This window comes from Suricata suricatta, chromosome 3 (assembly GCF_006229205.1).
Source record: "Suricata suricatta isolate VVHF042 chromosome 3, meerkat_22Aug2017_6uvM2_HiC, whole genome shotgun sequence".
Taxonomy (NCBI): domain Eukaryota; kingdom Metazoa; phylum Chordata; class Mammalia; order Carnivora; family Herpestidae; genus Suricata; species Suricata suricatta.
This window is the reverse complement of record NC_043702.1, coordinates 214,047-239,898: the sequence shown is the minus strand read 5'-3', so window position 1 is coordinate 239,898 and position 25,852 is coordinate 214,047. Positions and strand designations below refer to the sequence as shown.

At 55.4% G+C, this 25,852-nt stretch overlaps 1 protein-coding gene across 2 annotated transcripts; it reads right to left on the bottom strand.

Moving 5' to 3' along the window:
- Nucleotides 1-3,815: 3,815 nt before the first annotated feature.
- Nucleotides 3,816-25,327, bottom strand: THAP4 (THAP domain containing 4). Of its 2 annotated transcripts, none has more exons than XM_029933494.1 (5): nucleotides 25,273-25,327; nucleotides 17,350-17,509; nucleotides 16,293-16,402; nucleotides 15,391-15,494; nucleotides 3,816-4,087 (listed from the first exon to the last, which is right to left on the bottom strand). In XM_029933494.1, the coding sequence occupies exons 1-5, from the start codon at nucleotides 25,310-25,312 to the stop codon at nucleotides 3,968-3,970; spliced, it is 534 nt and encodes a 177-aa protein (XP_029789354.1). In that variant the 5' UTR covers nucleotides 25,313-25,327; the 3' UTR covers nucleotides 3,816-3,967. The 2 variants fall into 2 exon arrangements, with proteins under 2 accessions (XP_029789354.1, XP_029789355.1); XM_029933495.1 differs by lacking the exon at nucleotides 25,273-25,327 and adding an exon at nucleotides 23,432-23,536.
- Nucleotides 25,328-25,852: the final 525 nt, after the last annotated feature.

Here is a 25,852-nt window from a genome sequence, read left to right as displayed (position 1 = left end):
CAGCCTCTGAGCCTACCCCCTACCCACAGCAAGAGAGGGGAGGCAGAGGGACACAGCTATACCTCCTCTGAGCACCTACCACGGCCCCAATCACAGCTTCTGGGCCTCGGAGGAGGGTGGAGGCAGGAGGCTCGGTGCGGGCCTCCACCGGAAGGGATTTCTGATGCCCACAGAGGGGGTTCTTCCAGACAATTCATCCCTGAGGCGCAGGAGCCACCGCTGTTGGGGCGCCCGGCCGGCTCAGGCGGTGTGGTGTGTGACTCTTCCTCTTGGGGCCGATATTTTGTTTTTTAAATGTTTATTTTGAGAGACAAGTGAGAAAGAGAGAGTGAGCGGGGGAGTGGCAGAGGGGGAGAAGGAGAATTCCAAGCAGGCTCTGTGATGTCAGTATGGACCCCAACCTGGGGCTTGATCTCATGAACTGTGAGATCATGACCTGAGCCGAAATCCAGAGTCGGACGCTCAGCTTACTGAACTGCCCAGGCGCCCCTCGGGGTCAGTATTTGGAGCCCTATGTTGTGCACAGAGATTGCCTACAAACGAAGCAGTTAGTGAGGAGGCCTGTCCCCTCCCTACTGTCTCTGGGTGTCTCCTTCCTTGCAGCCTGTCTCCGAACGCCTCTCTGTGTCTCTGACTACGGTCAATCCCTCCTTCCTGTCTGCTTTTCACAGCACGGCTCCAGGATGAGAACAGTGCGAGGTCCATGCAGCTCTGACAGTGTCATGTAGCCGCCAGGAGAAAGATCAGGTGTCCCGGGGGACCATCAGGAGAGGGGTCAGGTGTCCCGGGTATCCCTCAGGAGAGGGGTCAGGTGTCCCGGGGGAACCCCAGGAGAGGGGTCAGGTGTCCCAGGGGACCCCAGGAGAGAGGCCAGGTTTCCTGTAGTCCTTGAGGAGAGGGGTCCAGTGTCCCGGGGTCCCCCAGGAGAGGGGTCAGGTGTCCCGGGGGACCCCAGGAGAGAGGTCAGGTGTCCCGTGGTCCTTGAGGAGAGGGGTCCAGTGTCCCGGGGGACCATGCTCTGGCCCTAGTGCTGGTGGGACTTGTCCTCTTCCCAGGTCTGTCCTCACCCCAGCTCTGCCCTGGAGGTTGTGGGAGGACTTAGGGTCCAGATGGTTGAAGCTAAAGGGGCCAGGCAGTGGGCAGTGTGTCTGTGGGGCGTTCCCAACTCCCAGCAGCTCCCACCCGCTTCCTGCCTGCACTGTTGTGAGGGTGTCCCTGGGACAGGAAGCGGTCCCCACCGCCCACCCCCACTCTAGAATCTACAACACAAGACAGAAGGTCCCCATTCCTGGTCTCCTGCATCTCCTCTACCATTTCCTTCTCGGGACTGTCCGTGGACTGACTGGCCTTTTAGACCAGGGCCTTTGAGAGCCCTGTGGGAGGGACATGGACGTGGAGGGAAACGCCAGCCTGGGCCAGCTGGTGCGGCACAGGTGGCTGGCTGGAGGCGGTCAGCAGCTCTAGCATGTGGACTGCGGCTCTGAGTCCCGCAGCCCCACTCAGGCTGTCAGAATAGGAGTTTCCAGGCTCTTCCGAAGACGCTGTCTCTTTGGAAATGCCCCAGAAATTTGCATACTCTCCTCAGTTTCCCAGGAGAGCCTGGGATCCCAACGTGGGGTTGGTCCCTGGAATTCCTCTCCTCCTGTTTGTTCAGGTGGTGGCAGCAGCCGCATCAATGTGGGTGGGAGGTGCCCCCGCTGGGCCCTGCAGAAGTCACAGCCTACCCCCCCTGACGGCTGCAACGGAAGTTTTCCTCTCTATTTCCTCTGGCACTGGAGACACGACTGAATCGCAGAAAGAAGGGGAAGGAAGGAGGGAGGCATGGAGTCTGAACCCGGGGTGGGCATTCACTGGGATCTCTGATCCACTGACCCAACCCCTGTCCCCTCACCCTCACGCCACACCCCTGCCTCCTCTGCTCCTGCCTGGGCTCTCCCCCACCCACAGATGCCCCTGAATGCATGCAGAAGGCAGGAGCCGCAGGACCCAGGCCCTGCCCACTGCAGCGGCCGTGTCTGCTCCATGCCGCTCACCTCCCTGTCTGTCAGGATCTGAGGGGAAGGGTCCGTGGGAGCAGTTTGGGCTCCTCTATTTTGTAAACTAAAAAACATACCAGATCCAATAAAATACAATGATTCCATCAAAAAAAGAAAAAAACAAAGAAAAAGAAAAAAGAAAGAAAAGCGCCTGGGTACTCGGAAGAGTGTGTGGCTGTTGATCTGGGGACTGTGAGTTCAAGTCCTGAGTTGGCGTGAAGATGATTAAACGCATAAGTAAAGAAACGACCACAGTGGTAAGGTGGCCAGTCTGCGACGCTGACCACGGGGCTGGCTCAGGAGGAGGTCCCCCATGGTGGTGGACTCCCCAGTGATGGGGGTCAGCCTGTCTGCCACCACTGGGGTCCCTTAATTTTAGCATCAGCCAAGGGCGGCAGGCGGACAGGTGACTGGCTCCCGGAGCAGTGACACAAGCCCTGGGCACACACCATCCAGTGAAGTCTTCCCGTCCACGGGGGCAGAGGGGACAGAGGGACAAGACAGACACCCAGAATCCAGCCTGGGAACGCCATCCGGGCTGAGGGATTCTGCTCCCAAATGGACGGCACAGGGGAGGGACCAGAGGACCGTGCGGATGTCTGCTTCTGGTCCTGTGCTCCAAGCCCACCCTGTGCCGGCTCTGGGTGCTGCTCTCAGAGCCGAAGGAGGGACGCAGGAGGGGCGGGGCCTTCTCCTTGGGTGGGTCGGGGGACAGCTCTGATGACTTCCAGGTCCCCGTGCTACGTCGGAATGTTTGCTTCCCCCAAACTAGGATGCTGAAATCCTAACCAGAGGGGCTTTGCTACCTCCACCTAGACTTGGGCGGGTGAAGTGGCCCGGAGCCTCGGCGGAGACCCTCCCCCCACGCGGTGGAGCCGCTGCTGTGACTGCAGCCACAGGGATCCCAGAGAACTGCATCCAGTCTACGCAGCACAACCGCCTGATCCCACAGGAGCGCAGCACCGAGAGCTGCAGCTGCGTGCAGCAAAGCCGGGGAGGCAGGACCTCCACCCTGCGGGCCTGGAGGCCAGGCAGGGAGCCAGGGAGCAGTGCTCTGCGGCCCTGGGGTGTGAGCGTCCCTGTCCCCATCCGGCCATGCAAGTGCACACAGCCAGAGGGGAACTCGCCTCAGGATGAACTCATACCTCGACTTGCTTGGCCTGCACCAACTTCCTGGTCCCTTGGTACCTGGGTCACCAGTCCTAGTTCCTCCTGAACTCCCAGGTACTGGCCACCTCACCTGGTACTGCCCTTTGTCCCCAAGCCGGGGGTGGGGTGGAGGGGGGGGGCTCCCAGCCCCCTGGGGCTGCCACTTCTCTTCCCATGGGCTCCACTTCAAGGCTGGGCCTTGGATAAGGTGGTACCATGTTTTAGGAAGAAGGAAGTGGCTTTGGTTTGTTTTGATCTGCACCCTGAAGCCGTTGTGGGGAAAACGCCTGGAATGTGCTTAGAAATACTCCAGCAGAAAGAAAGGAGAAGAGCTGAAGCCCTGGGTGGGGGTGGCTGGGTGGCGTGAGGACGTGGGCCTTGTGGCCGCGGGCCCGGAGACTGTCAGCTTTAAAAGTCATAAAATAACTGATCCCTTTTGTGCCACATCGGTCTTCAGCTTATCACCGGCTCCCCTGCTGAAGATTTGTAAATGTTTTAGATCTTGTCAGAACTGCCAGAAGGCAAGAAGAGGGAAAACAAGAGTCACTCTTTCTTGTCTAGAAAAAAGACAAGTAGTCACAAGCAGATAGAAGAAATGCACAGTCTACACCATTGATAACAGTCAAAATGCTCAGTCGTAAAAATAAAGGCCTTTTATTTGGTTTTTCTACGCCGTTACAGGAACACATGGCCGCACGCTGGAGCCCAGAGACCTGCGGCCACACCCACGCCTGCTGTGGGCGTCCGCGGGGAAGCCAAAGGGTCACAACACACACTCGGGGTCACGGGGTCACCTTCTTGTAGGTGACGTGAAGATGCTGAGTCATGGGCTGGGTAGTGGTTGCCATGGACACTGTCTGTTCGAGTTTGCCTTCAGAATTCAGCCTGAATTTTCGGGTGATCTGAGCAGGACGAAACAAACACAAACACCTTAGTTCTGTCTTCCGAGGGCAGCCCTGCCACAGGCCAAGCGTGCAGCACAGGCCGCAACTTGCTGCCTCCACGGGGGGCGGGCCCGCGGGTGGGAGGCGGACAGTTTGGCCCACAGCCACCATGGGGCATGCCAGGATCAAGGTTTCCTGACCCCTGGCCCCTCCCTCTGCCCCTGGGCTGTCCCCGAAGACCAGCAGGCCAGCATGGGGCTTGGTCTCACCCCGGCCTACTTAGAAGCCAGCATCTTTCTCTTTCCGGACAAAGGCTGACCTTTCAGCGTGTTCCTGCTTTGTCACCATTTGCTTTCACACCTACAACTTGAACTGACCTAACACGCGTTCTCAGAAGACTCAGTACGAGCACTTTTGGAACCAGGAATTTGTCAGAACAAAGTATGGCAGCCATTGAGAAAAGGCCATCCGACTGGAATGTGTGCCAAAGAACGTAGAGCACGAGCACCTAACGGCTGGGACACCACACCCCGCGGCCGCGGCCTTCCTGGTGTCCCGGCCGCGGCCGGCAATGTGTGAAACCGCCCTGTAACTGCCCAACTGGCACAGAAAACCAGAGAAGTTGCATTTTAGGAAGTCCATTTAAAGGCATCGGGGAACCACCCTGGAAGCCGGGACGAAGGTCCTGGAGAGAAGGGTGTGGAGGCCCAGCTCGGAGCAACCCTTCACCTGAGGTGTGTGCCTGGATGCAGCTCTGATTCGTGACGCAGTGCTGCATGGAACACTCTGGAACTCCATGCCCTTCAAGGAGAGTCTGGAAACACCCCAGGCTTTGGGCTGGCACCCCTGCGGGACTGCCCCCCAGCACTGAGAGTTACCCCGAAATGAACAGGACAGGGAAGGCCAGCTTCAAAAAGCTCAGCCTTCAACAGCGGGGTCGGCCCTCCCTGGACCAGTGGCCCTCAGTGGGAGAAGGCCCCGCACAAAGCCTGCGGTTTCCACACATGGGGTCGAGAAACTGACTCAGCACAGGAGGGAAGAGCAGGATGAGCACAGGTACAGGGCACAGGTGCCCCGGGGAGGGCTGGGTGGGGTGCTGGTACCACCGCCACCAAGAGACGCAGTGTTCCCTGCAGAGAACCGGATCTGTCAAAAACAATAAAATGGAAGTTCCATAAACTGCAAAATGTAACAGTGAAAATTAAAGCCCCCAAGGTAGACTCAGTAGAAGAGACGAAGCTGGACAGTGGTTGACAGAACACGCCCACTGGACCACAAGGACGGATGGACAGACAGACAGACGGGAACCACAGGAAAAGTCAGAGCTCGCCTTTGCAGTGGAAACCACAGCACACAAGGACAGAACGGGACACAGCCAGATCCGAGCAGGTTGGAGCCGCCTTTCTGAGGCTCCCGCAGACCCTGAAGACCCAGAGGCGAAGGGCCAGCCAGGCGGCTGAGGGCATGGGCAGGGCAAGTGCCAGGACACAGCGGGACAGTACCGCGGAGTAGTGACATCACCGTCACCTGCGGTGTGCCTGAAGTGAAAATCCTCTTCAAAACTGAAGGCAAAATCAAGACATTTTTAGACCACAGAAACCACAGTGGATTTGGCACCCCTTGCAGAGAAGACCAGAGGAGGGCTCCCCGCGTGGAGAAGCAGGGGCGAACGAAGGGTAGGGTGGGAGGGAGCACGTGGGTGGTGAAGCACCTGGCTGGGGAAACTGAGGCAGCAGCCCGCTTTGCTCATGCAAACGGGGGAGCATGGGAAGGGGCTGACTCACGTCCAGTTCATGGAGGGGCACAAATAATGCCTCCGATCTCGAGGTTTCTGAAAACACCTCCCCTCCTATCAAGGTCAGCATGCCGGTGTGTCTGAGCCTGCCCGCTGCTGGTCTCAGAATCTAACCTGTGGCTGCAGAGCGGCAGCCACCACGGGCTCCGGTGGACGACAGCCCTGGGCTCCGTTTCACCAAGGTCCCGTTCTGCAGGCAGGGCACACGCCTGCTCCTGCCAACGATGCTCACCCACGTTTTCAGGTGTAAGAGAAGATTTCCGGGGTCCCTGTAAGGAAGTCTCTGACTCCTGCTACACTAAGAACCTCTGCTTCTTCGTGAGGAGAAGAGAGTTTCGTTTTGCCGTCACAAAGAAGAGGAGGGGCGCGAGATAAAGCAGCGGATGGCAAGGGAGACGCACGGAGCCCGTGTCCTGTGTCCCACGATTCAGGGTGTGGCCCCAGCACCAGCAGCCGCCGCCCGGGGGTGCTGGACACGCGGTCCCAGGCTGCACCCCAGCTCCAGCGCTGGCGCCCTGGACACCTGGCCCGCCAGCAAGGTCCCCGCCATCTGGGTGATGGCAACACGCTGGGGGTCAGGAGAGGTGGGGGGGGCACCCACAACAAGACACAACCAGGTGGGACCCCACGGGCCACATAAGCAGTGTCTCACTGTACCAACATCTGTAATTCTATATTATTTTTTTCTGGAATTTCATTTAAAAATAAAAAAGGCTTAGGGCACGTGAATAGCTCAATCAGTTAAGCGTCTGACTTTGGCTCAGGTCATGATCTTGTGGTTCATGAGTTCAAGCCCCGCGTCACGCTCTGTGCTGACAGCTTGGAGCCCGGAGCCTGCTTCAGAGTCTCTGTCTCCCCCTCTCTCTGCCCCTCCCCTGCTTGTTCTCTGTCTGTCTCTCTCTTAAAAATAAAAATAAAAAACAAACAAGGCTTTTACCTTTGAGACCACTGTTTGGAGGACAGAGGCGGAGACACGTGGTCTTATGGTGCCCTCGGCTGGGTGCCCAGGACTGTGCTGCGCAGGGACATGGAAGTGGGACACCCCCCTTGGGAGCCACGGAAAAGAGCGAGGCCACTGCTTAGTTGAGCCTGTGAGAGGCTCCTCAAAATGCCTAACACCCGAGGACAGCTGGCTTTTTCTGAATGGCTGTCTCTGCATGTCTGGAGAAGCTTCTGGCAACACTGCATGGCACCCTCACGGCCCACCTCACGGCGCAGTGATCGAGTGTGGCCTCCCCTCAGCTCTGCTTCTTTGTGCCCAAACCCACGACAGCCATCTTGCTCCGGAGTAAGCAGTGTGGCGACAGGCAGCAGGCCTAAGGGCGCACAGCCTGACTGCCTGGCCCAGGGGGGATGCCTGCCGCCCCCGGGGCGCACACTCACTGCGCCCCAGTCAGGCCGGACACCTCCCACTGGTGGAATGTGGCCGCCTGAGTGCCGTCAGTCTGTTGCAGAGATGACAGCAGTCACAGCAGAGGACGCAGAGCCAAAGCCAGCAATGGCAGTGCCAGCACCACAGGCCCCAAGGGTCACCTGTCAGGTTCCTTTGGGTTTGCAGTCCCTTGGCAGACATTTCTCGTCTTCTGATGGGAGTCACTGGAAAGATGTAAAGTTGAGGCAGGCTGTACGCTGCCTTGCTCAGGCTCAAAAACAGACCTGCTGTTGTTCCCACGGCCTCTGCCGACAGACAGCAATCTGGAAAGTTCCCTCAGTGTAATTCCGTGGTCATCCCACGCCAGCCACGATGGCTAAGGCATCATCAACACAAAGACCCCTCTGGGCCACATACTGATCCTTGTCTGAGGAACAGGGGGCTGGAAGGAACCGCTAGGCAGCTTCAAAGGGAGCCTGTCCACGCCGCTGGGCGGTCGAGGCAGTGCGCTCACACCGCGGGGAGCCCAGCTCCCATGCCCTCAGCCGGGTCGAGGGCCCACGAGCCTCTGAAGGCGCAGGACAAGTCCGTCTTAACAAACACAGGCTGTAATCTTCGTCAAGCGTGCTCACTTTCCCTAGACACGTAGCTGCAGAGGGAGGCATGATGTGAGAATTTCTTGATGTTTTAATGCTTTCTAAAAGTGGTTTTTTCCTTGTTTTGTTCAGTAGAGAAAAGGTGGAAAAGGAAATTCAGGAGGGAGCTGGCTTTCACTGTGTTTTAGGTCCTAAACAAAGAAATCAGGAAGCCGCAGTGGTTAATGTGCTCCCTGCAGAGCGACCGTTGACGTGGGGGTGTGGTGGGGGGTGCTGGGGCAAGAAGGGGCCGAGTGTGAGCGGCGTGGGAGCCCCCCTGCGTGCCAAGAGCTCCCAGATCCTGCAGGCAGGCCTGTCGTCCTTTCTGTCAGGCTCGCTCTCAGCCGCACGACCGAGAATCCGAGCACGCTTGCCTCCAGCTCACTGAGACACGCGGCACTGTGGCGGTGCGGAGGCGCGGGCCCGACACAGCGGACCTGGCGTCAGCTGACACCCCCATGGCCTCGCACAGTTCCTTTTTGTGTGTGGGGTGTGAGATCTGTCAGACCTACTGTATGCAATAAACTACAGACACTGTGCTGGACATTACATCCCCACGATGCCCTCCTCTTGTACCTGGACATCTGTACCCTGGACCTACAGTGTGCCATCCCTCTGCCCGAGGCAACACCATGCGGAATTTCTTTCTCTGCCGTATTTTACTTTAGCACGGTCCCCTCAGGGCTCTGTCTACTGGGGCCCAGTGCCAGTGCCAGTGATGACGCGCAGAAGGGGAGCCTCCCGCACCGCTGGCGGGAACGCTCGCCAGCGCGGCCGCTGTGGGGAACAGCGTGGGCTTCCGTGCACTTCGGGCGCACGCTCAGGAGAGCCGAAGCAGGACCTCGCAGCTGTCTGTGCACCCACATTAACAGCAGCATTACTCACAGTAGCTCCAACACGGAGGCAGCTCTCGTGTCCACCATGGATGAACGGCTGAGCAAAATGTAACATACACACACAATCGAGTATTAGCCTGAAGGAAGTTCCACAATACTCTACAACATGGATGAGCCCTGAGCACATTACGCTACGTGAAGTAAGCCAGTAACAAAAGACACACAGTGTGCGACTCTGCTTACTTAAGGTCCCAGAGTCATCAGGTTCATGGCACAGAGAGTGGGATGCTCGGTGCCAGGGGCTGTTGGGGAGACAATGGGGAGTCACGACTTACGGGGCAAAGAGCTTGAGTTTTAGAAAATCCAAGTGTTCTGGGGATGCCCCGTGGTGATGGCTCAATTACACAAATAAACCTAACACCACTGATGCAGTCCCTGAAAAATAGTTAGGATCCGGGGCGCCTAGGTGGCTCAGTCAGTTAAATGTCTGACTCTTGATTTCACCTCAGGTCATGATCTCCTGGTTTGTGGGTTAGAGCCCTATGTTGGGCTCTGCAAGGACAGTAAGGAGCCTGCTTGGGATTGATTTTCTCTCTCTCTCTCTCTCTCTCCCTCTCTCCCTCCCTCCCTCCCTCCCAATCTGCCCCTCCCTGGCTCCCGGTCTCTCTAAAAAGTAAATATACATTAAAAAGAAAGCTAACAGTACAAATAAAACAGAATGACAAATATATTTAACCCAAGAAAACACCGTAAAGGAACAAAACAAAAAAAGAAAAAAAACCAAATCAAGATGGTGGTCTTACAACTAACTATACTAGTAATATTTTTATTAAGTGTAAATGGACTAAACATTCTAATTAAAACATAGAGTTTTCTGACTAAACAAAAAAAAGCAAGACTGGAAGAGATGAACTCTGAATACAAACAAAGAGGTTGAACGTAAAAAGGTAGGAAGACAGATACAGCACATAGACAACCTCCACTGGAAAGCAGGTGTGATTCTGCTATGATCAGACTTTAAGGCACAGTACCACACATTGTCAAGAGGAACACTCCATAAACATGAAGTGTATCATCATAGATGCACATTTAATACCAGAGTTTCAGAATCGTGAGGCAAAGGAAGAGAACTAAAGCAAGGAATAGAACTAGCTTCAATCATTGTTGGAAATTTTAACACCTATCAGTAATCAGATAGAACCAGACTCCCTCCACCAAAAAGTCCAGTAGCATACTGGGAATCTGAACGATGCCATCAAGTGCCCCGATCTACCCGGCACCGTCAGTCCCCGACACCCGACACCTACCGAATTCTTACTCATCAGGAGTGCACATGACATATGTGTTTACCAAGTTAAAGCACATGCTGCGGCATAAAGTGCCTCCAAGAGCATGTTCTCTGGGCTTAACAGAGTCGAATTAGGAGCCATTAGCAATAGAGAATGCAGAGAATCCTTAAATATTTGGAAAGTAAGTGGCAGAACTTCAAATAACCCAGTTCAAAGAGGAAAGTCACCAGAGAAGGTATTTGGAGCTAGGAGGTAGTAAGAACACACTCTGCTAATACCTGTGGGAGACAGATGAAGCAGAGCTCAGAGGAAAATTCAGTTTCAAGTGTTACAAACTAGAAATGGGCAAGTTTTCCATTTAAGAAATGAAAAAACAGGAGGAAATTAAATTCAGGGTCATAAGAATAAAAGAAATGATATGAAGCAAAGCTTCTCCAATTTATATATTTTAGCAATACAAAAATCCAGCAATAACCGAAAATAATCTATCATTACAATCAGGTGGGGTTTACATGAAGGTTGCAAAGTTGGCTCAACATCTGAAAAGCTGCTCCTGTAACTAGTCACATTATGAGAATAAACCAGGGGCGCCTGGGCGACTCGGTCGGTTAAGCGTCCGATCAGGTCATGATCTCACGGTTTGTGGGTTCGAGCCCGACAGGGCTCTGTGCTGACAGCTTGGAACCTGGAGCTGCTTCAGATTCTGTATCTCCCCTCTCTCTGCCCCTTCTCGACTCGTGTTCTGTCCCTCTCTCAAAAATAAATATGTAAAGGAATGAATAAAACATTAAAAAACAATTTAAAAAGAAAAGAATAAAGGAGAGGGGCTCCTGGGTGTCTCAGTTGGTGGAGCGTCCAACTCCTGATTTCAACTCAGGTCATGACCTCATGGTTTACGGGAATGAGCCGGTGTCGGGCTCTGTGCTGGCGGTGCAGAGCCCGCTGGGGATTCTCTCTCTCCCTTTCTCTGCCCCTCACCTGCTCATGCTTTCTCTCTGAACAATAAATAAACTTTAAAAAAAGAGAGAGTAAAGGAAAAAAAAACCCACAACCATCGTGAGGGAAGAACAGGGTATCAATATGGGAAAAAAATAAATAAAAGCATCTTGACCTCTACTTGATACCACACAAAAACATCAATTCCAAAGTTATAAACCTTAAAGTAAAAGTGAAAGCCATAAAATTTCTTGGAGAAAGTGCAGGTCAGAAATCTCTGCTGCCTAGGTTGAGCAAAACAACTTAGGAAAGGTCACAAAAAGCACGAACTATAAAGGAAAAAACTGGTAGCAGACCGTAAAAAGACACTTCGTTAACGAGACGAAAAGGCAAGGCATCAGCTGGGACGTCGCCGCCGCGTCTCTGGCAGGACTCGCATCCGGAACCCGTAGCCCTGAGAGCTGAGCAGGAGGACCCGCAGCCCTCGGGCGGCGCTCGCTTCACACGATGAGCAACGGGCACCGGAGCGGGTTTACTTGGGGGGCAGCCGCAGGGGCGCGGGCCTGCGGGCCTCCCAGCAGCCTTCACGCCAGCAGTGGAACCACATGACCCCGCCGGAGGCCGGTGCAGGCGCCACGATGGCCCGGAGCCCACAGCCGGAAACCCGCGGACCCTGCCCGCTGGCCCTGTCGGTGGACAGCACACGAAGCCGTGATGGGCGTGGCGGGGGGGGGGGGTTTCAATTGGCACCAAAGCACCCAGAGTCCCGCTTCCAGCGACAGTAGGAACGAATCTCAAAAATGTTTCCTTGAAAGAAATGAGTGAATACTGTACGGCTCCATTTATAAGGGATCCTGGAAGATGCGCACCCGGTCTGTGGGGACAGAAACCTGGCCCTGGTTGGGGGCCGGGGTATTCTGAGCTTGACTCATGGGCGCGGACACCTCAAGTGTATGCACTGAATCTATGGAAACGATACTTCAATAGAGTTGATGTTTTTTAAGTTAAAAAAAAAAAATTCTGGCAATCTCTAGTAATTAAGACACTGTGGACTGGCCTGGGTGGATGGCAGGGCACCTGCACCTGGACGGGGTGCAGGACCTTCGGGCGTGGGCCGCAACCGCCAGCCTTTTCTCTGCACACAAGTCTGGGTGCACTGATGAGCTGCATGGGAGGTTTTAAGTCAAGCTGTGCTCTTCTAGAAAAAAAAACAGAACACATATTTTCTGACCTGCATTCAGGGAAGACTGCTTAATTAAGAAACACCAAAACCAATGCAGAAAGGAGAGCCTGGGAAACAGAACCATGTTATAATTAAAGTTTAGTAATAGGAGGAAGTGATACAGACAGGAAGGGACACTGGCAACACAAGTAACCTGACAACGAGCTTAAATCCACATTACGTGGGAACTCTGTCGGTGGGACAGACATAGAGGACTTGGGTCAGAGGGCCCGGGCAGAACCTCCCAAGAGGAGGGACTAAGCAGGAAGGAACGGGACACTGCTCAGCCTCACTGGCCGTCAGAGCAGGCTGGCCTGGCCACAGGAGTCAACACCTCAGGGTGCAGTGAGCATTAATGGATGGAGTTTCTGGAAGGGAGGGCCTGTCTGATCCTGTCAAATGGGGGCGGGGGCCTGGACCTGCTGTGTCTTAGGCCATGTGCACTGTGTGGGGTCCTGAGTGGCCAAGCACAGACAGCAGGTAACGGAGAAGGGTGAGGAAGGGGTCGGGCTTCAACGGCAGACAGGCAGGGACCTGTCCCGAAACCTGCCACTCCCAGGGGTCTGCCCGCCAGGTGCTGGGAGGACGCACATGCGCTTCCAGTCCCTGCCTCCTCCCTTCTTCCGCCCTCAAGTGTGACCTTCTCACTTCCAGGTTCTGTCCATGTCAACCCAGTGGGGAGGCCAACCCAGGCGCCTGACCAGCCTTTGGTCAGCCGGGCTGCTCTGCAGAGCTGAGTCCTCCTCAGGCCCTTCCCCCATAGGCTTCCCCTCACCTCACCTTCTACAGGCAGAGGCTCTACTGTGTAATAAAGCCTGAAATTTGGGGTGCCTGAGGGGCTCCGTTGGTTAATTGCCTGACTTTGGCTCAGGTTATGATCTCTTGGTTTGTGGGTTAGAGCCCTGTCAGGCTCGGTGCTGACAGCTCAGAGCCTGGAGCCTGCTTCAGATTCTGTGTCTGCCTCTCTTTCTGCCCTTCCCCTGCTTGTTCCCTCCCTCTCTCAAAAATTAAGATTAAAAAAATAAAAAATAAAAAATCCAGCCTTAAGTTAGTTCTCCAGCAAAAATAAACAAGTACCCCTACAACCCTGATAAAATAAGTAACCTTTGGTCAGAACAAGCAAGAAAAAGAGAAAGCGTAAAAGCTCCGAGATGGAAAGTGGACAGAGTGGCAGAGAGAGAAGCATGGGTCACTTCCTCCTCAAAGTCTAAGGATCTAAAAGAAAGGGCACCTTTCCTGGGAACCGTGAGGTGAGGCTGCAAATGAAGCAACGAGGGGGAGGGCTGGGCAAGCAGGGAGGGAGGCAGAGGCCCCCACAGGCTCGGCCCAGATGCTGTCCCGAGGACTTCTACTGGGAGGAGCAGGCAACTTCCGTGGGGCTCTCTCCTGGTCGGGGAGCAGAAACCGATAAAAAGCTCCCAGCTCACTCTATGGAAAACGCTGATACCCAAACGGACAATAATTTCTGACAATCATGACAAGTAGGAGCCATCCTCAAAAAGCAGACATGCCTCAACACTTAGATGCTATTCCAATTCACTGCATCAATAGGGTCAATTAGAAAAAAGACAGAATCCTCCCAAAAGAGGCTGCAAAAGCATTTGATTAAGCTCAAAATCCATTTCCTAACTTAATTCTTACTATAGTAAAAACACAGTAGAAACAGGACAGCCTCACCCCACAAAGCTGCCTCCATGAGGCGGACTACAGCGAGGCCCCCGCGGGGGGAGCGCCAACACATGTGCAGCCCCTGCTGTCAGGGCTGTGCCCAAGAACCAGCTGTCAGATTCGACAAACACGTCCCGGCTCAGCACCGGTGCATGGAGACCAGAGCCCTCCCGGCCACCACTGGCCATTGGAAGGCAAAGCCACAGACGCCAGAGGGCACCTCGATGTCAGCCTGCCACAAAACGACCAACACCTATGTAATTTAAGTTGTGAAGAAGTCTGGCACCCCCGAAACAGCCCACGCTGGACCAAAACCGAGGCGACACGGCTGCATGCCGCTGCTGACCGGGCAGTCACGTCTCCCCCCGTTAACATGTGCGCTTGTGCAATCCTGACGTGCACGGGGCCACCTGGACAGAGCACGGGACGGCCCATCTGAAGAAGTGCTGAAGAATTAACCAGAAAATGCAGAGAGAAGAGTGTAGGGAACCCAAGTTTAGACAATTTTAAATCACTATAGGTCAAGAGGAGACAGAAGGAGACACTTCCTCTCTCATCTACGGGGATGGGCAAAGGACAGGACATTTCAGGTCTGAGGGGCACTGGTCACCCGTGGGAAAACAAACCTGGGAGAGACGAAGGTCTGAGTATGAAGAGAGCCACAAGCATGTGGGAAAAGGGAGGGTGCGGGGACACTTTGATGACGAGCAGAAACACCTCCCAAAGCCAGAACCCAAACCCTGAGGCCAGGGAGAGAAAGACCCCCAGAGGGACCAACAGGAAAGCTCACAACCGATGGCTGGAGTGCGCCACAAACCAAACTAACACGAGCCACCGCACGGGCACTGTGTCACATGAGCAGCAGACAAGGGGGTGCGAGCCACGCTCACAGAAAGCTCCCGTGGGGGCGCCTGGGTGGCTCAGTGGGCTGAGGGTCTGGCTTCGGCTCAGGTCATGATCTCACAGTTCGTGGGTTCGAGCCACAAGCCAGGATCTGTGCTGACAGCTAGCTGAGAGCCTGGAGTCTGCTTCAGATTTTGTATCTCCCCCTCTCTCTGACCCTCCTCTGCTCACGCTGTCTCTGTCTCAAAAATAAATAAAACATTAAAGAAAAAAAAGCTCCTGTAAATGTCAGCACACACAACACAGGCAAGGAACGCGAACATTGAGTGTGAGAGCAAGAGATGTGGGGATGCCCCCCTGCACCCAACGTAAACACAACTGAGATCCCGTCTTTTGTCTGTGAGACTCAAAACAGTCATGAGCCTGCAAACAGGCACTGATAAAGGAGCAGTGTGCTGGGCGCTTTCACGCCACGCTGGTGGGAACTCAGTGGTTACAAAGACAACACAAATGTAGAAGGAGGCTTGTGCCAGAAAAGCAGCAAACCCAAGGGCCCCTCCCTGCCCACAGCCAGGGACCAGGAGACTAACCAATGGCACACCTCCACCTTGGCATGAGAAAGTGCTGGCGGCCAGGCTCCGAGGTCAAGCAGAAAGGCAGACTCCAGGCCAAGGGTGGGCCGTGCGCACCACACCCCCCTCTAGGGAGCGGCAGGGCAGACTCACCTGCTCCACGTGGGGCTCCTTGGCGAAGGACATCCTCGCGACGGAGTGGGACGTGATGCACAGCTCGTGCCCGTTCACCTCACCCTCCTCCACCTCCACGATGCCTGTGGGGCCGCCAGTCCTCAGCTTCCAGCCCGCGACTTCCCAGGCCGCTGCCCCCCAACCAGCTTTTGCACCCAAGGCTTCAATATCTGAACTCTGAAGCCATCAAGGCAACAACCTGTCCCCCTCGCCAGCATGGAGTCTCCCAGGCATCGAAGGGGAGGGACTCACAAATCCTCCTATAGCCGTGTGTGTGTGTGTGTGTGTGTGTGTGTGTCTTTGTGTGTGTGTCTGTGTGTGTGGAGGGTCTCTCTCTCTGGGGGTGCCCTGCCCCTGGACCTGCCCCTGGCCCCATGAAAAGGCCAGAAGGGGCCCTACCCCTGGCTACTCACTGCCCCCTGACTTCCAGCTTACCACTGCCTTGGGTAGGCCCACCCCAGGATGGGCTAGCTCTTACTGTCCACCTGCTTCCAGAAAGTGACCCTCACCTGAGCCAGTAAGCAAGGCTAAAGGTCACGCAGGTGTGTTTTGAGTAATTTCTCATTAATCAACTAGCTGACTATCTCAGGGTGACCTGGCACTGGTGGCGGCGGGGACTTCCAGAGAACTTGGGGCTAGGTGGTGGGCTTCCAGGTCTTATTCTCTGCATGGAGCCCTGGCCCCGCAGGGGACACCTGTGTGCGGCTCAGGAGGAAAGGGGGTCAGCCCTTTCTGCTGAGCCTGTCCGAAGGTCTGATGCTTCTCGCCCCCTGCAAACCTGTTCTCCAGCACAGACACACCCAGAGGTCAGAGGCAGATGCCACCCCTCTACTGGCATGAGGGCAGGGGGTGGGCTGGGGCAGTATGTCCAGGGATGGTACCTGTGTTCTGGGCGCTGACGAAGGCCACCTTGTTGGTGTCAGGCTTGAGGCGGATGAAGCCACACTCTCTGTGCATGGGCTTGTGTGTGTCCGGGTGGAAGGCGTTGAACCTAGCGGGCAGGAGGGTGAAGCCCCAGGCAGTGGATACCCCGAGACAGTGCCAGCCTGTATGCACATGCGCATCCAGCTGTACGCAGCCCCCACAAACACAGAATAACAGTTTCTTGTTCGTGTGGAAAATGCAGAGACACGTAAAAGACACAGCCCAAGAGACTCGAGAGGCCACATGTGTGGGTCCCAGCCACCAGGGATGTCAGGACTTTCTACCTCCGATCTGGAGGAGGCTCCTCTAGGCACCCCTCCCTCCCCCACCCCCTTCCTCCTTCTTGTGTCCCCAACTTCCCGACCACCATGACTGATCGTGACCTTGAAGACAGGAACTCGGTCTCTAGCTCAGGCCCACGCCTCCCGCAAGGCCCCTCCGTGCTTTTCAGTCCCAAGCAGCCTGCGAGCACAGTCAAATCCCGCCCTAACAGCAGGCTCTGCCTCTTGGGAGCCAGGATCTTGCTCAGGGGTGCCGTCAACCCCCACATAAGACACAGCAGGCACGAAGTCGGATGCGGCTGCAGGGCCTCAAAGGCCTTGTGCTTTGCTGTGTGGTAAGAAGCTGAGAATCACAATGTGAACCGCTCCTCTGAGTCCTCAGACAGCTCAGCAGGGAATTCTAGGAAAGTCACTTTCGTGGTTTTATTCTCAGTGACACGGGGGTGGCTGGTCTCCACACAGGAGTGAGGCAGAGCATGGGGAATTTAACTGAGCACTGACACTACTGACTGGGTGTTGGTATTAACAGCCCGAGGCTATGTAGTCAGCCTCGAATCTTCAAAAACATGAGAACCAGAAAGCACCATTTTTACCCACTGCGTGACCAGATTCAGGGCAGGAAGACTGTGCATCTCCTGAATACAACCAAGTTCCTTTGCATTGTCCCACCCGGCACCCACTGGGCTTTCCTGAGCCCAGACCTGCTCTTGCACATGGTCAGGGGCGCACTTACGAGAAGTTCAGCACAGGCTGGCCCACGTGGGAGATGTACACCTCCTCCAGGTACTGGAAGGGCTGCAGTGTTGGGAAGGTCCCGGCTCCTGGCGGGTCTGACAGCCAGGTGCCCAGCATCCAGGACAACGGCTCCACCACCGGGTTCATCGTGGGGGGCTCTGGGGACAGAGAGAAGAGGCGGTCAGCGGGCTCCGCGTCCACTGGACTCCTTGTGAGAATGCTTGCTGAGCCCTGTGTGGAGGTGCGTGGAGGTGCTAGGGGAGGGAGTACGCCCTCCTACCGACAGCAGACCCGGCGCCTCCATGAACACGCACCCGTTGGCCGTGGAACCGGGGAGAAAAAGGCCCAACAGTTAGCAAATGTCATCTTGCCAGATGGCAGTTACTACATGGGAGAGACAGCAAGAGGGCTGGAGGTGGACAGGTGTGAGACCAAGTCCAAGGACGACGACCCGAGGAGGAAGAGGGCCACGCTGTGACAGGCTGGTAGTGAGAAGTAGGAAGAGCTGCGGGTGGAAAACGGTGGGTCACACCTCCAACGTCTGAGTGTCCTGGGGGCAGACACAGGGGCCGGGGGGGGGGGGGGGGGGGGGGGGGGCGAAGACCTGCTCCTTCGCCAGCCTGCCGGCTCCTCCTGGGCTCTCCTGGTGGCCTGTGGACAGCTGGCGAGTGAGGTTGGCCATAAAACTCTTGTAATCAGACGAGAGAAAAGTGAAGTCAGGACTCTAGCTACAACCTACGATGGCGATAAGGAACACACGCTTCACAATCAAAGGCCTGGAGGGGGACACAGCAGACAAACACCCTGCCCACGGGGACACCAGTGTCCCACCTTGGGAAGACCGTGGTCCACCAAGAAATAATACAAGGATGCTGAAGGTATTGTGCAAGAGGTGACAGGCCAGAAAGGTGTGCGGCATCTGCACTGGAAACTGAGAGGGCTGAGGATGGCGGGAGCCCTGCCTCATCAAATCTGCTCTTCAGGGTGACCCAGGAGGACAGAGACAGACAGAAACAGAGAGTTGGGTTATGCTCTTTCTTGCCTCAAAATCTCTCTGGCAATCTCTCTGAGGATACAGGGTGGGGCGAGTGAGCATTATTACCTTTTCCAGAAAAGAATAAAAAACGACAAGCGAGATAATTAAAAACTCTTTTCCCTGGCCTTGGCTTTCAGAGAGGGCAGGTCACAGACACAACCCACAGCCACCAACATGTGCAGGAGGGCTGTGCAGGGAATGGGCCCCGGGCTCTGCGTCTGCTCTGCGCACACGGCACTGTGCACACGGCTCTGCACCGACTCTATGCACATGGCTCTGTGCACACAACTCTGCACCTGCTCTGTACACACGGCTCTGTGCCTGCTCTGTGCACACAGCTCTGCACCCTCTCTGTGCACACAGCTCTGTATACGCTCTGTGCACATGGCCCTGTGCACAGAGCTCTGTATGTGCTCTGTGCACATGGCTCTGCACATGGTGAAGCAACCACCTCCAGGGAGAAATGGAAGACTGAGGGAAGAAGTGGCAGGAGAGCAGCAGGGGGAAAACCCCGGCAGACAGAAGTCAGGAGAGATGCAACAGGAAGCTGGGAGCAGAGGTGGATGGGGACGGTGAACAGGGATAGTGTGGGACTCACGGCAGACACGCAGAACAGAGGACGACAAGAACAGTAAAATGAAAACAAAGTCCAGAGGTTTGGAGACTCTTGTGCTGGGGGCATGTGCAACGTGCAGCCTGTGCTAAAGACACTGTGGGGGGAGGTCACTGGGCCTGGCACCAGTCCACTGCTGGCTGTTCCCCTGCAGAGGACGACACGCATCCACACAGGCTTCTGTTCACAGTCACGGAATGTGGAACCTCCCAGCGAGCTCGGGCTGATGAGTGGGGGAGCACGCCGCGGGTAGCCAGGCAGACGAATAGTACTGGCCATAAAAACAAACGAAAAAGGCGCCTGGGGGGCTCATCAGTTCAGTGTTGACACTTGATTTCAGCTTGAGTCGTGATCTCACGATTCGTGGGATGAAGCCCCACGCCAGGCTCTCCGGTGACAGCATAGAGCCTGCTCGGGAATCTCTCTCTCTCTCTCTCTCTCTCTCTCTCTCTCTCTCTCTCTCCCTCTCCCTCTCTCTCTCCACCCCTCCATCCCCTCTCTTTGCCCCCTCCCGTGTGTGTGCACTCTTTCTCTCTCATAAAAAAATCAATTTAAAACAGAAACAGGACTAAAGCACTGACAAATGCTCCCACGTGGATGAACCAGCAGGAAGGAGGCCCTGCACTCTACGAGTCCACGCTATGAACCGCAGGAACAGGCCAGCCCGAGGCCGAGCACAGACCGCCGGTCCCCCGCCGGTCCCTCCACGGCAGTGCCCACGGATGCTGGAGCCACACTCACACACTCACGGGGAGAGAGAGCATCCCGGATTCTGCGGCGGCCATGGGGTGTCTGACAAGGCTGCTCACGGCCACACATGGACATCTGGAGTCGCAGGTCCCCTGAGATGTGCTTTAAGGCTAAGACACACGTTGGATTTCAAAAACAGCGCAAAAAGGACATCAGACATCTCAGTAATTTAGAGGGTCCGGTGGTTACGTGTTGAAATAACATTTCAGATAATATTGGGTTAAATATATCATTGAACTTCACTTCACCTGTCTCTCTTTATCTTTTTATTTTTAAGTAGGTTCCAGGCCCAACGTGGGGCTTGAACTCACAACCCTGAGATTAAGAGTGCATGCTCACCGACTGAGCTAGCCAGGCGGCCCTCTCTTTGCCTTCTTAGCGTTGCTACAGGACAACTTCAAACCGTGTCTGAGCTCCTGGCGCGCTCCCGTCGGACGGCACTCTGACGGGCGGCGTCTATACTACCTCTCAGGGACCTCTGCTCTAGTGAGCTCTGTGAGGACACAGGACAGCCTGTGCCAGGAGGCCACGGGGAAGGGACGGCAAAGGGACTCCCAGAAAGTCCTGGAAGTGTCCCACGGGAGAACAAGTACCGGAGCCGGCCCCTGACCGAGTCCGGCTCTTCCCCGCGCAGCAGCTTCACGGCGGTAAACCAAGCACATACCGAGCAGGGGAAGCTTTTACTCTGAAAACAAACCACCACAAGATAAAAAATAAGGCAGAACTATAGCCCCACACACCTGAACTCATCCACGAAAAGGAAAAGCTTTTCACACCGGATCACAGGGCAAGAACTTCAACTCTTCTGCAAATGCGAGACGCACCAGACAGTCGTTCAGAAAGGCACTTCGGGGCTGGGCACAGGTGGGCCAGAGAGAAAGCACATGCCTGCTCCCATGGTGAGGGAACATGAACTTCCAGCTGAGACGCATTACACCAGACAGAGCATGGCTCCCCAGGACGCCCAGGGTACCAGGCCCGGCAAGGACCCTGTGGGCAGGAGACCAGCGGGCCGGCAGCAAAATGCTCACAGGAAGAAACCGCCGCACCGGCTTGCCTGTGCACAGGTGAGCAGTGTGCACACTGAGGGCACGCTTGTCTGCGTGCGGGTGAGTAGTGTGCACATCCAGGTCACGCTCAATACGACTAGAAAGCTAGGCCTGACCAAGGGACACTGCACTCCGCACCCGAGACTGGAGAATCTCCTCTCCAAGCCTCCCGAAAACTGGCCTTGTAAATGGTCGGAGAAAACCTGCTTCAGGAAGGAGAGAGAGTTCCCATGCCGTCTGACCACAGTGCAGCAAGGCTAGAGATGAAAACGTTATCACATTTCCCTCAAAAAGGCTATGCCACAAAAGAGAAGCCAGACCACGTACGTAATCTGTGCCTCCACCTGCGTGAAATTCTAGAGGAAGTAAATGGGTCTGGGGTGGGGGCTGGGGCAGCAGGGTGCCTAGCTCCGGGGACTCTGGATGGCGCAGCGTCACACAGGAGTCATGGAGCACCCACGAGCTGTTTTACTTCTATTAATTACACCTCAGTGAGAACATTCAGATGGGCCACTCCCGGGGCAAACAAACGTAAAAAGAAAACCAAAACTCTGAGCCTGGAGCGCCTTCCCAGGACTTGTTTACTGTGTCACCGCAGCACAGGGCCCTGAGTGGCCAGGTGACACTGGCCTCAGCTGGCACCTCAGAGGCAGCTGAGCATCCCAGGGCCCCTGGTCCATGCTGGGTGAACGCTGCCCACAGGGAGACAGGCTTCTCTTGTAGATTTTTTGATATTTTAAGAAAATCCAGAAGTACTGATCTGGTGGTAAAATACTCTAATTTCTAAAGATGCACTTGAATGACAACAGCGACAGGCTACAGTGTGAGGCGTGGCTCGGTGCATCGGTGGTCAGGGTCGAGGGTCTGCTGGGCCTCCTCCCCCAGCAGGTGCTGGCTGCAGAGCCACTGAAGGCCATCCTCGGTGGATCTGGGGGCTTTTTGTGACCGGCAAGACCGGTGTCTGCACAAGCGATTCCAACAGAACCAGAAGGACAGGAACAGCACACAGGTGGAAAAGGTGCTCCGAGATCTTGTGAAGGATGGGGGATGGGGACTGTGAGCATCCACCAGGCTAACACATTCAGAGCCTGGCTCATCCTGGGAGGCCTGGACTGCACCTTCTCCATCTCTGGGGTGCTGGCGCAGGGCCTTGGGACGAGCGCCCTGGCTCATCCGTAGCGCGGGTCCCGCCCATCCCTCTGTCCTTGGTGACGACAACCGAAGGCCAGATCCGAGTGCAGGCGCTGTGCTGTGGGGGCTCAGAAGGGAGGGGCAGGAGTGTGTGACTATGGCTGGGTAAAATGACACAGGGCGGCCCGCCTAGGGTGGGGACCACGGAGATGGCTAAGGGTCTCAGACTTGAAGCCCTGAGGACAGAGTCGCCAGAACCACAACAGGGGAAGAGGGAGGTGGGTCAGGAAAGTGAGAACAGAGGTAGGTGGGAGGTGTGGGTCAGGGCGCAAGTTCAACAGGGGCCGCGGTCCCAGGCTGGCAGCCTGCAGGGGGATCGAAGCCACGAGTGGACACCACCCCAGGACATGTCAGAACCCCCAGAGGGATGGGCTCAGCAGGGTCATGGCACTGGGACCCCGGGTGACAGGGTCTTCAGGGAGCCAGTAGGAGAGATAGCTGAGGGCGTAACTTCTACCTCCAACCAGTTCTGTCTGAACCTGTTCAGTGGACTTAGCGGTGGCCGGAGGGTGCACACTAGGTCCGCCGGAGGCCCGTACAGGAGGCTCGGCAAACCCCTGGGGAAACCAGACTCCCTTCAGGCACCAGCTGTCTCTGAGGCCCACGGAGCTCCCGTCCGAGGGATGGCTACTCAGGCGCGCCACACTCAAGCAGAAGGGAAGCAGCGTTTCTTTAGCAGTGCAAAGATTCTAGAATGGCTCTTAAAAATTTGAAACACTGTTTTAGGTAGCAAAAGTTAGCACCCGCATGGAAAGTGCATGCTGCTGAGTGTCAGGAGACACGGGTCGCCTCGCCCAGGGTTGAGAGTGGCACACACTTCTACCAACATCCAGTCCCATGAGGCAGGGGCTCTGCCACGGAGAAGAGAAACACTCCCATCTAGTTCTCCTGCCTCGCTGGCAACTGCTCTCAGCTGTGACGAACTGAAAAAAGGGTAAGGATGGCGGGGCGGCAGGTGACCGTCGGCGGTGGGTAGCTGGATTCCATGCTTCCTCCAGGCCCAGCGCCCCCGACACCAGCCAGCACGTCCCCGGCCACTCGCACTCCTGCCCATGGCCCCGGGGTCTCCTCTCGTTTTCAAGGAAGCATTGCAGAGTACAATCAACAGGAAAATTCTAAGACCCAAACGACAAGTTATGTGAAATATGTCAAAAATCGTCCAACCACATCCTTAAAATTGGTGTATTTTACTCCATGTAAATCATACTTTGTTAGAAAAATGAAAGTAAAATAAACTTGAAAGTCAAACAAATAAGCATGAAAAGTAAGGGATATAAGCCTATTTGCTAACCTCTTCAAGTAAATCAGACAGGCTTTTAATTGCATTTTTTCTTATGTCTTTTATTAAAACCTCAACCAAAATGCAAACATAAAAATTTAAATTTTCTCCAAGAAATTTTAATTTTTGTTTGTTGGCCCAAGACAGCAAAAGCAGGCTTACCCATCACTAAGTTTTCTGAACTCCAAATGCTGTCAAGGTTCTTCAAGGTTGTTCTCTGCCAACTGACGGAAACGTATGCACCTGGCTACTAACACTTGGCAGGAAGGGAGTGCCGAGCTGAAGAATGCATTCTGGGAAATGTAGTCCCCCGTCCCCCCCCCCCCCTCCTCCGAGGACTCCTCAGAAAACCGGGGAGGACAAGGACACCCGGAGGTGACAGACCTGGGATCTGGGATCTAGGAGGGGATCACGTGGAAGTTTAAGAAGGAGGGACAGGTCTGGAGTGAGGAGTGGCGCTTCTGCCCTACACCCCTCACCCCCCAGAGGCCAGGGGGGATCTGTCTGTTTCACGGGGGAGGCAGGAGGAGCCAGGTACATGGCAAAGGCTGTTTCTGGAACAGTCGCCTTGGAAACTCCTGACTCGACCCCTTGTATGTGTCTCCCCAAGGGCTCCTGGCCACTTCACTCATCTTGGCTCTGAGGTGGGTGCTCACAGACAGCTGTGTCTCCTGCTGAAGGTGTCAGCAGCCGGGCCCAAGCCCCAGTGACCAGAAAGAAGCAGACACACTAGCTGGGGACACACTCCTTCCTGGCGCCTCCCACCCTCACACTGCTTTGTGTTCGTGACAACAGTGTTTCCAACGCCAGCCGCAGGACACAAGAGGGAGACAGCCCGGGCCGCTGTCGCCTGGCTGCCACCAGCCGCCCCGGGCGGAGCAGGCGCTGGCTTGGCACCGGTGACCACTTGGACTCCACCTGCTCGGCGCACCCAGGGAAGCTGTTTTTTTAAGATGATAGCAAGGCCCCCAGCTTTGTTACCCGTGAAACGAAAAGGTGTGTGTACACACAGGGAAATAAAGAAATGACAGGAAATAGGGCAAATGTTTCTGTAAATTCAAGATACAAAAGGAGACCAAGTAATTACTATTTGCAAATATTATGGTTGGTTATCTAGTTAATGCAGAGGTCTCAACTGAAAAACCATGAGAATAAGTGAATTTGATAAGGTGGTTAGTTTTTAAAGTTCATAGCTTTCCTACATATTATCAATAACCAAATAACAGAGAAGAGAATTTCGCAGTTGAACTCTGACCCGTAAAGAGCTTAGAAGCCCTAATTCCTGTCTTTACAACAAGAAAAACACGGAAGAGCCTGAAAACCAGTGACTCTGCCTGGCTCCATCAGGGAAGTGAGGTCCCACGTCTCCCAGAACTTGGAAGGATGTGCTTGCCCGGAGCAGACGGGAGTTGAGGCCGGATGGCAAGTAGGCAAGAGGCCGTAGCTGAGCGCAGACGAGCAGAGCCAGTCTCCTGGGGACCCCACGCTCCCACGGGTCTCACTTCCAGGAACTCACTGCGTTCTCACCGTGAGAAGCCAAGAAAAAGAATCCCCTGGTCTCTCTCAGGCAGCAGGAGGGGAGGGAAGGTTGTGAACGCAGCCAGAGCACGCCCAGAACAGAGGGCTGTTCCACAGTATAGACGTCACCTGAGCTACACTCTGCATGGGGACAGGGCTTTCCCCCACAGCCTTCCCTCCCTGCTCTAGGGGGACAAGAACAGGAAGGTCACAGACCAGACACACAGGCCACAGAAGGCCGGACCCCACAGAAAGCTGACTGCAGTGCCCCCCTGCCCCACGCCCTCCTCAGGGCTCTGGCAGGCGAGAGCATCAGAGCAGAAAGCCGCAGGTGCAGGGGCTGGGAGGGAGTACGGCAGGCGAGCCCCAGGATGACAGCGGAGACAGAGTAACGACAGTGGATGGACCGGAGCCTGCTGCAGCTGCAGGGTTTCAGACACAACCCACTGGCCGGGCAGGCCGGCCTGGCGCTCGGGTTCTGTTACCCGTTGCCCCACGTCCACCTCCAGAACGGGCGTACGCCATGCTAAACGGCAAGAAAAACCTCCATCTGAAGAGACAACATCGCAACTGAACCCGATACAGCGGAGGTTCTGGAATCCTCAGACTTGGAAGTTAAAGTAACTATGATTCATCTGCTCAGGGTTCTAGTGGAAAGAGCAGACAACGTGCAGGCATCGAGGGGCCCTTAAGTGGAGAGGGTGCTAACAAGAGTCCAAAGGGGTGGCTGTGTGGCCAAACACCGTGACAGGCAGAGAGGCTGCATGTCTGAGCCACGGTGACAGGCGGAGAGGGTGTGCGTCCAAACCATGGCAACAGGCTGAGGCTGTGTGTCCAAACACCGTGACAGGTGGAGAGGCTATGCGTCTGAACCATGGCAACAGGTGGAGAGGCTGCGTGTCCGAGCACCGCGACAGGCCTGAAGCCCGTGGCACCCGAGGGATTCAAATAAAAACTGAAAAAGAAAAAGAGAAAGAAAAAGAAACTGTTCTTTGAAAGTAAAGAAAAACTAGGGGGCCTGGATGGCTCAGTTAGTTAAATATCCGATTTCAGCTCAGGTCGTGA

Bases quoted from the DNA above. Each gene is read 5' to 3' on its own strand.
- THAP4 (XM_029933494.1), bottom strand. From the start codon at position 25,312: ATGGCGTACGCCCGTTCTGGAGGTGGACGTGGGGCAACGG. The intron at 15,495-16,292 runs GTACCATCCCTG...GCGGCCCCACAG, and splicing joins CGTCAGCGCCCAGAACACAG to GCATCGTGGAGGTGGAGGAG. The intron at 4,088-15,390 runs GTGAGTCTGCCC...CGTCCTGCTCAG, and splicing joins AGGAGCCCCACGTGGAGCAG to ATCACCCGAAAATTCAGGCT.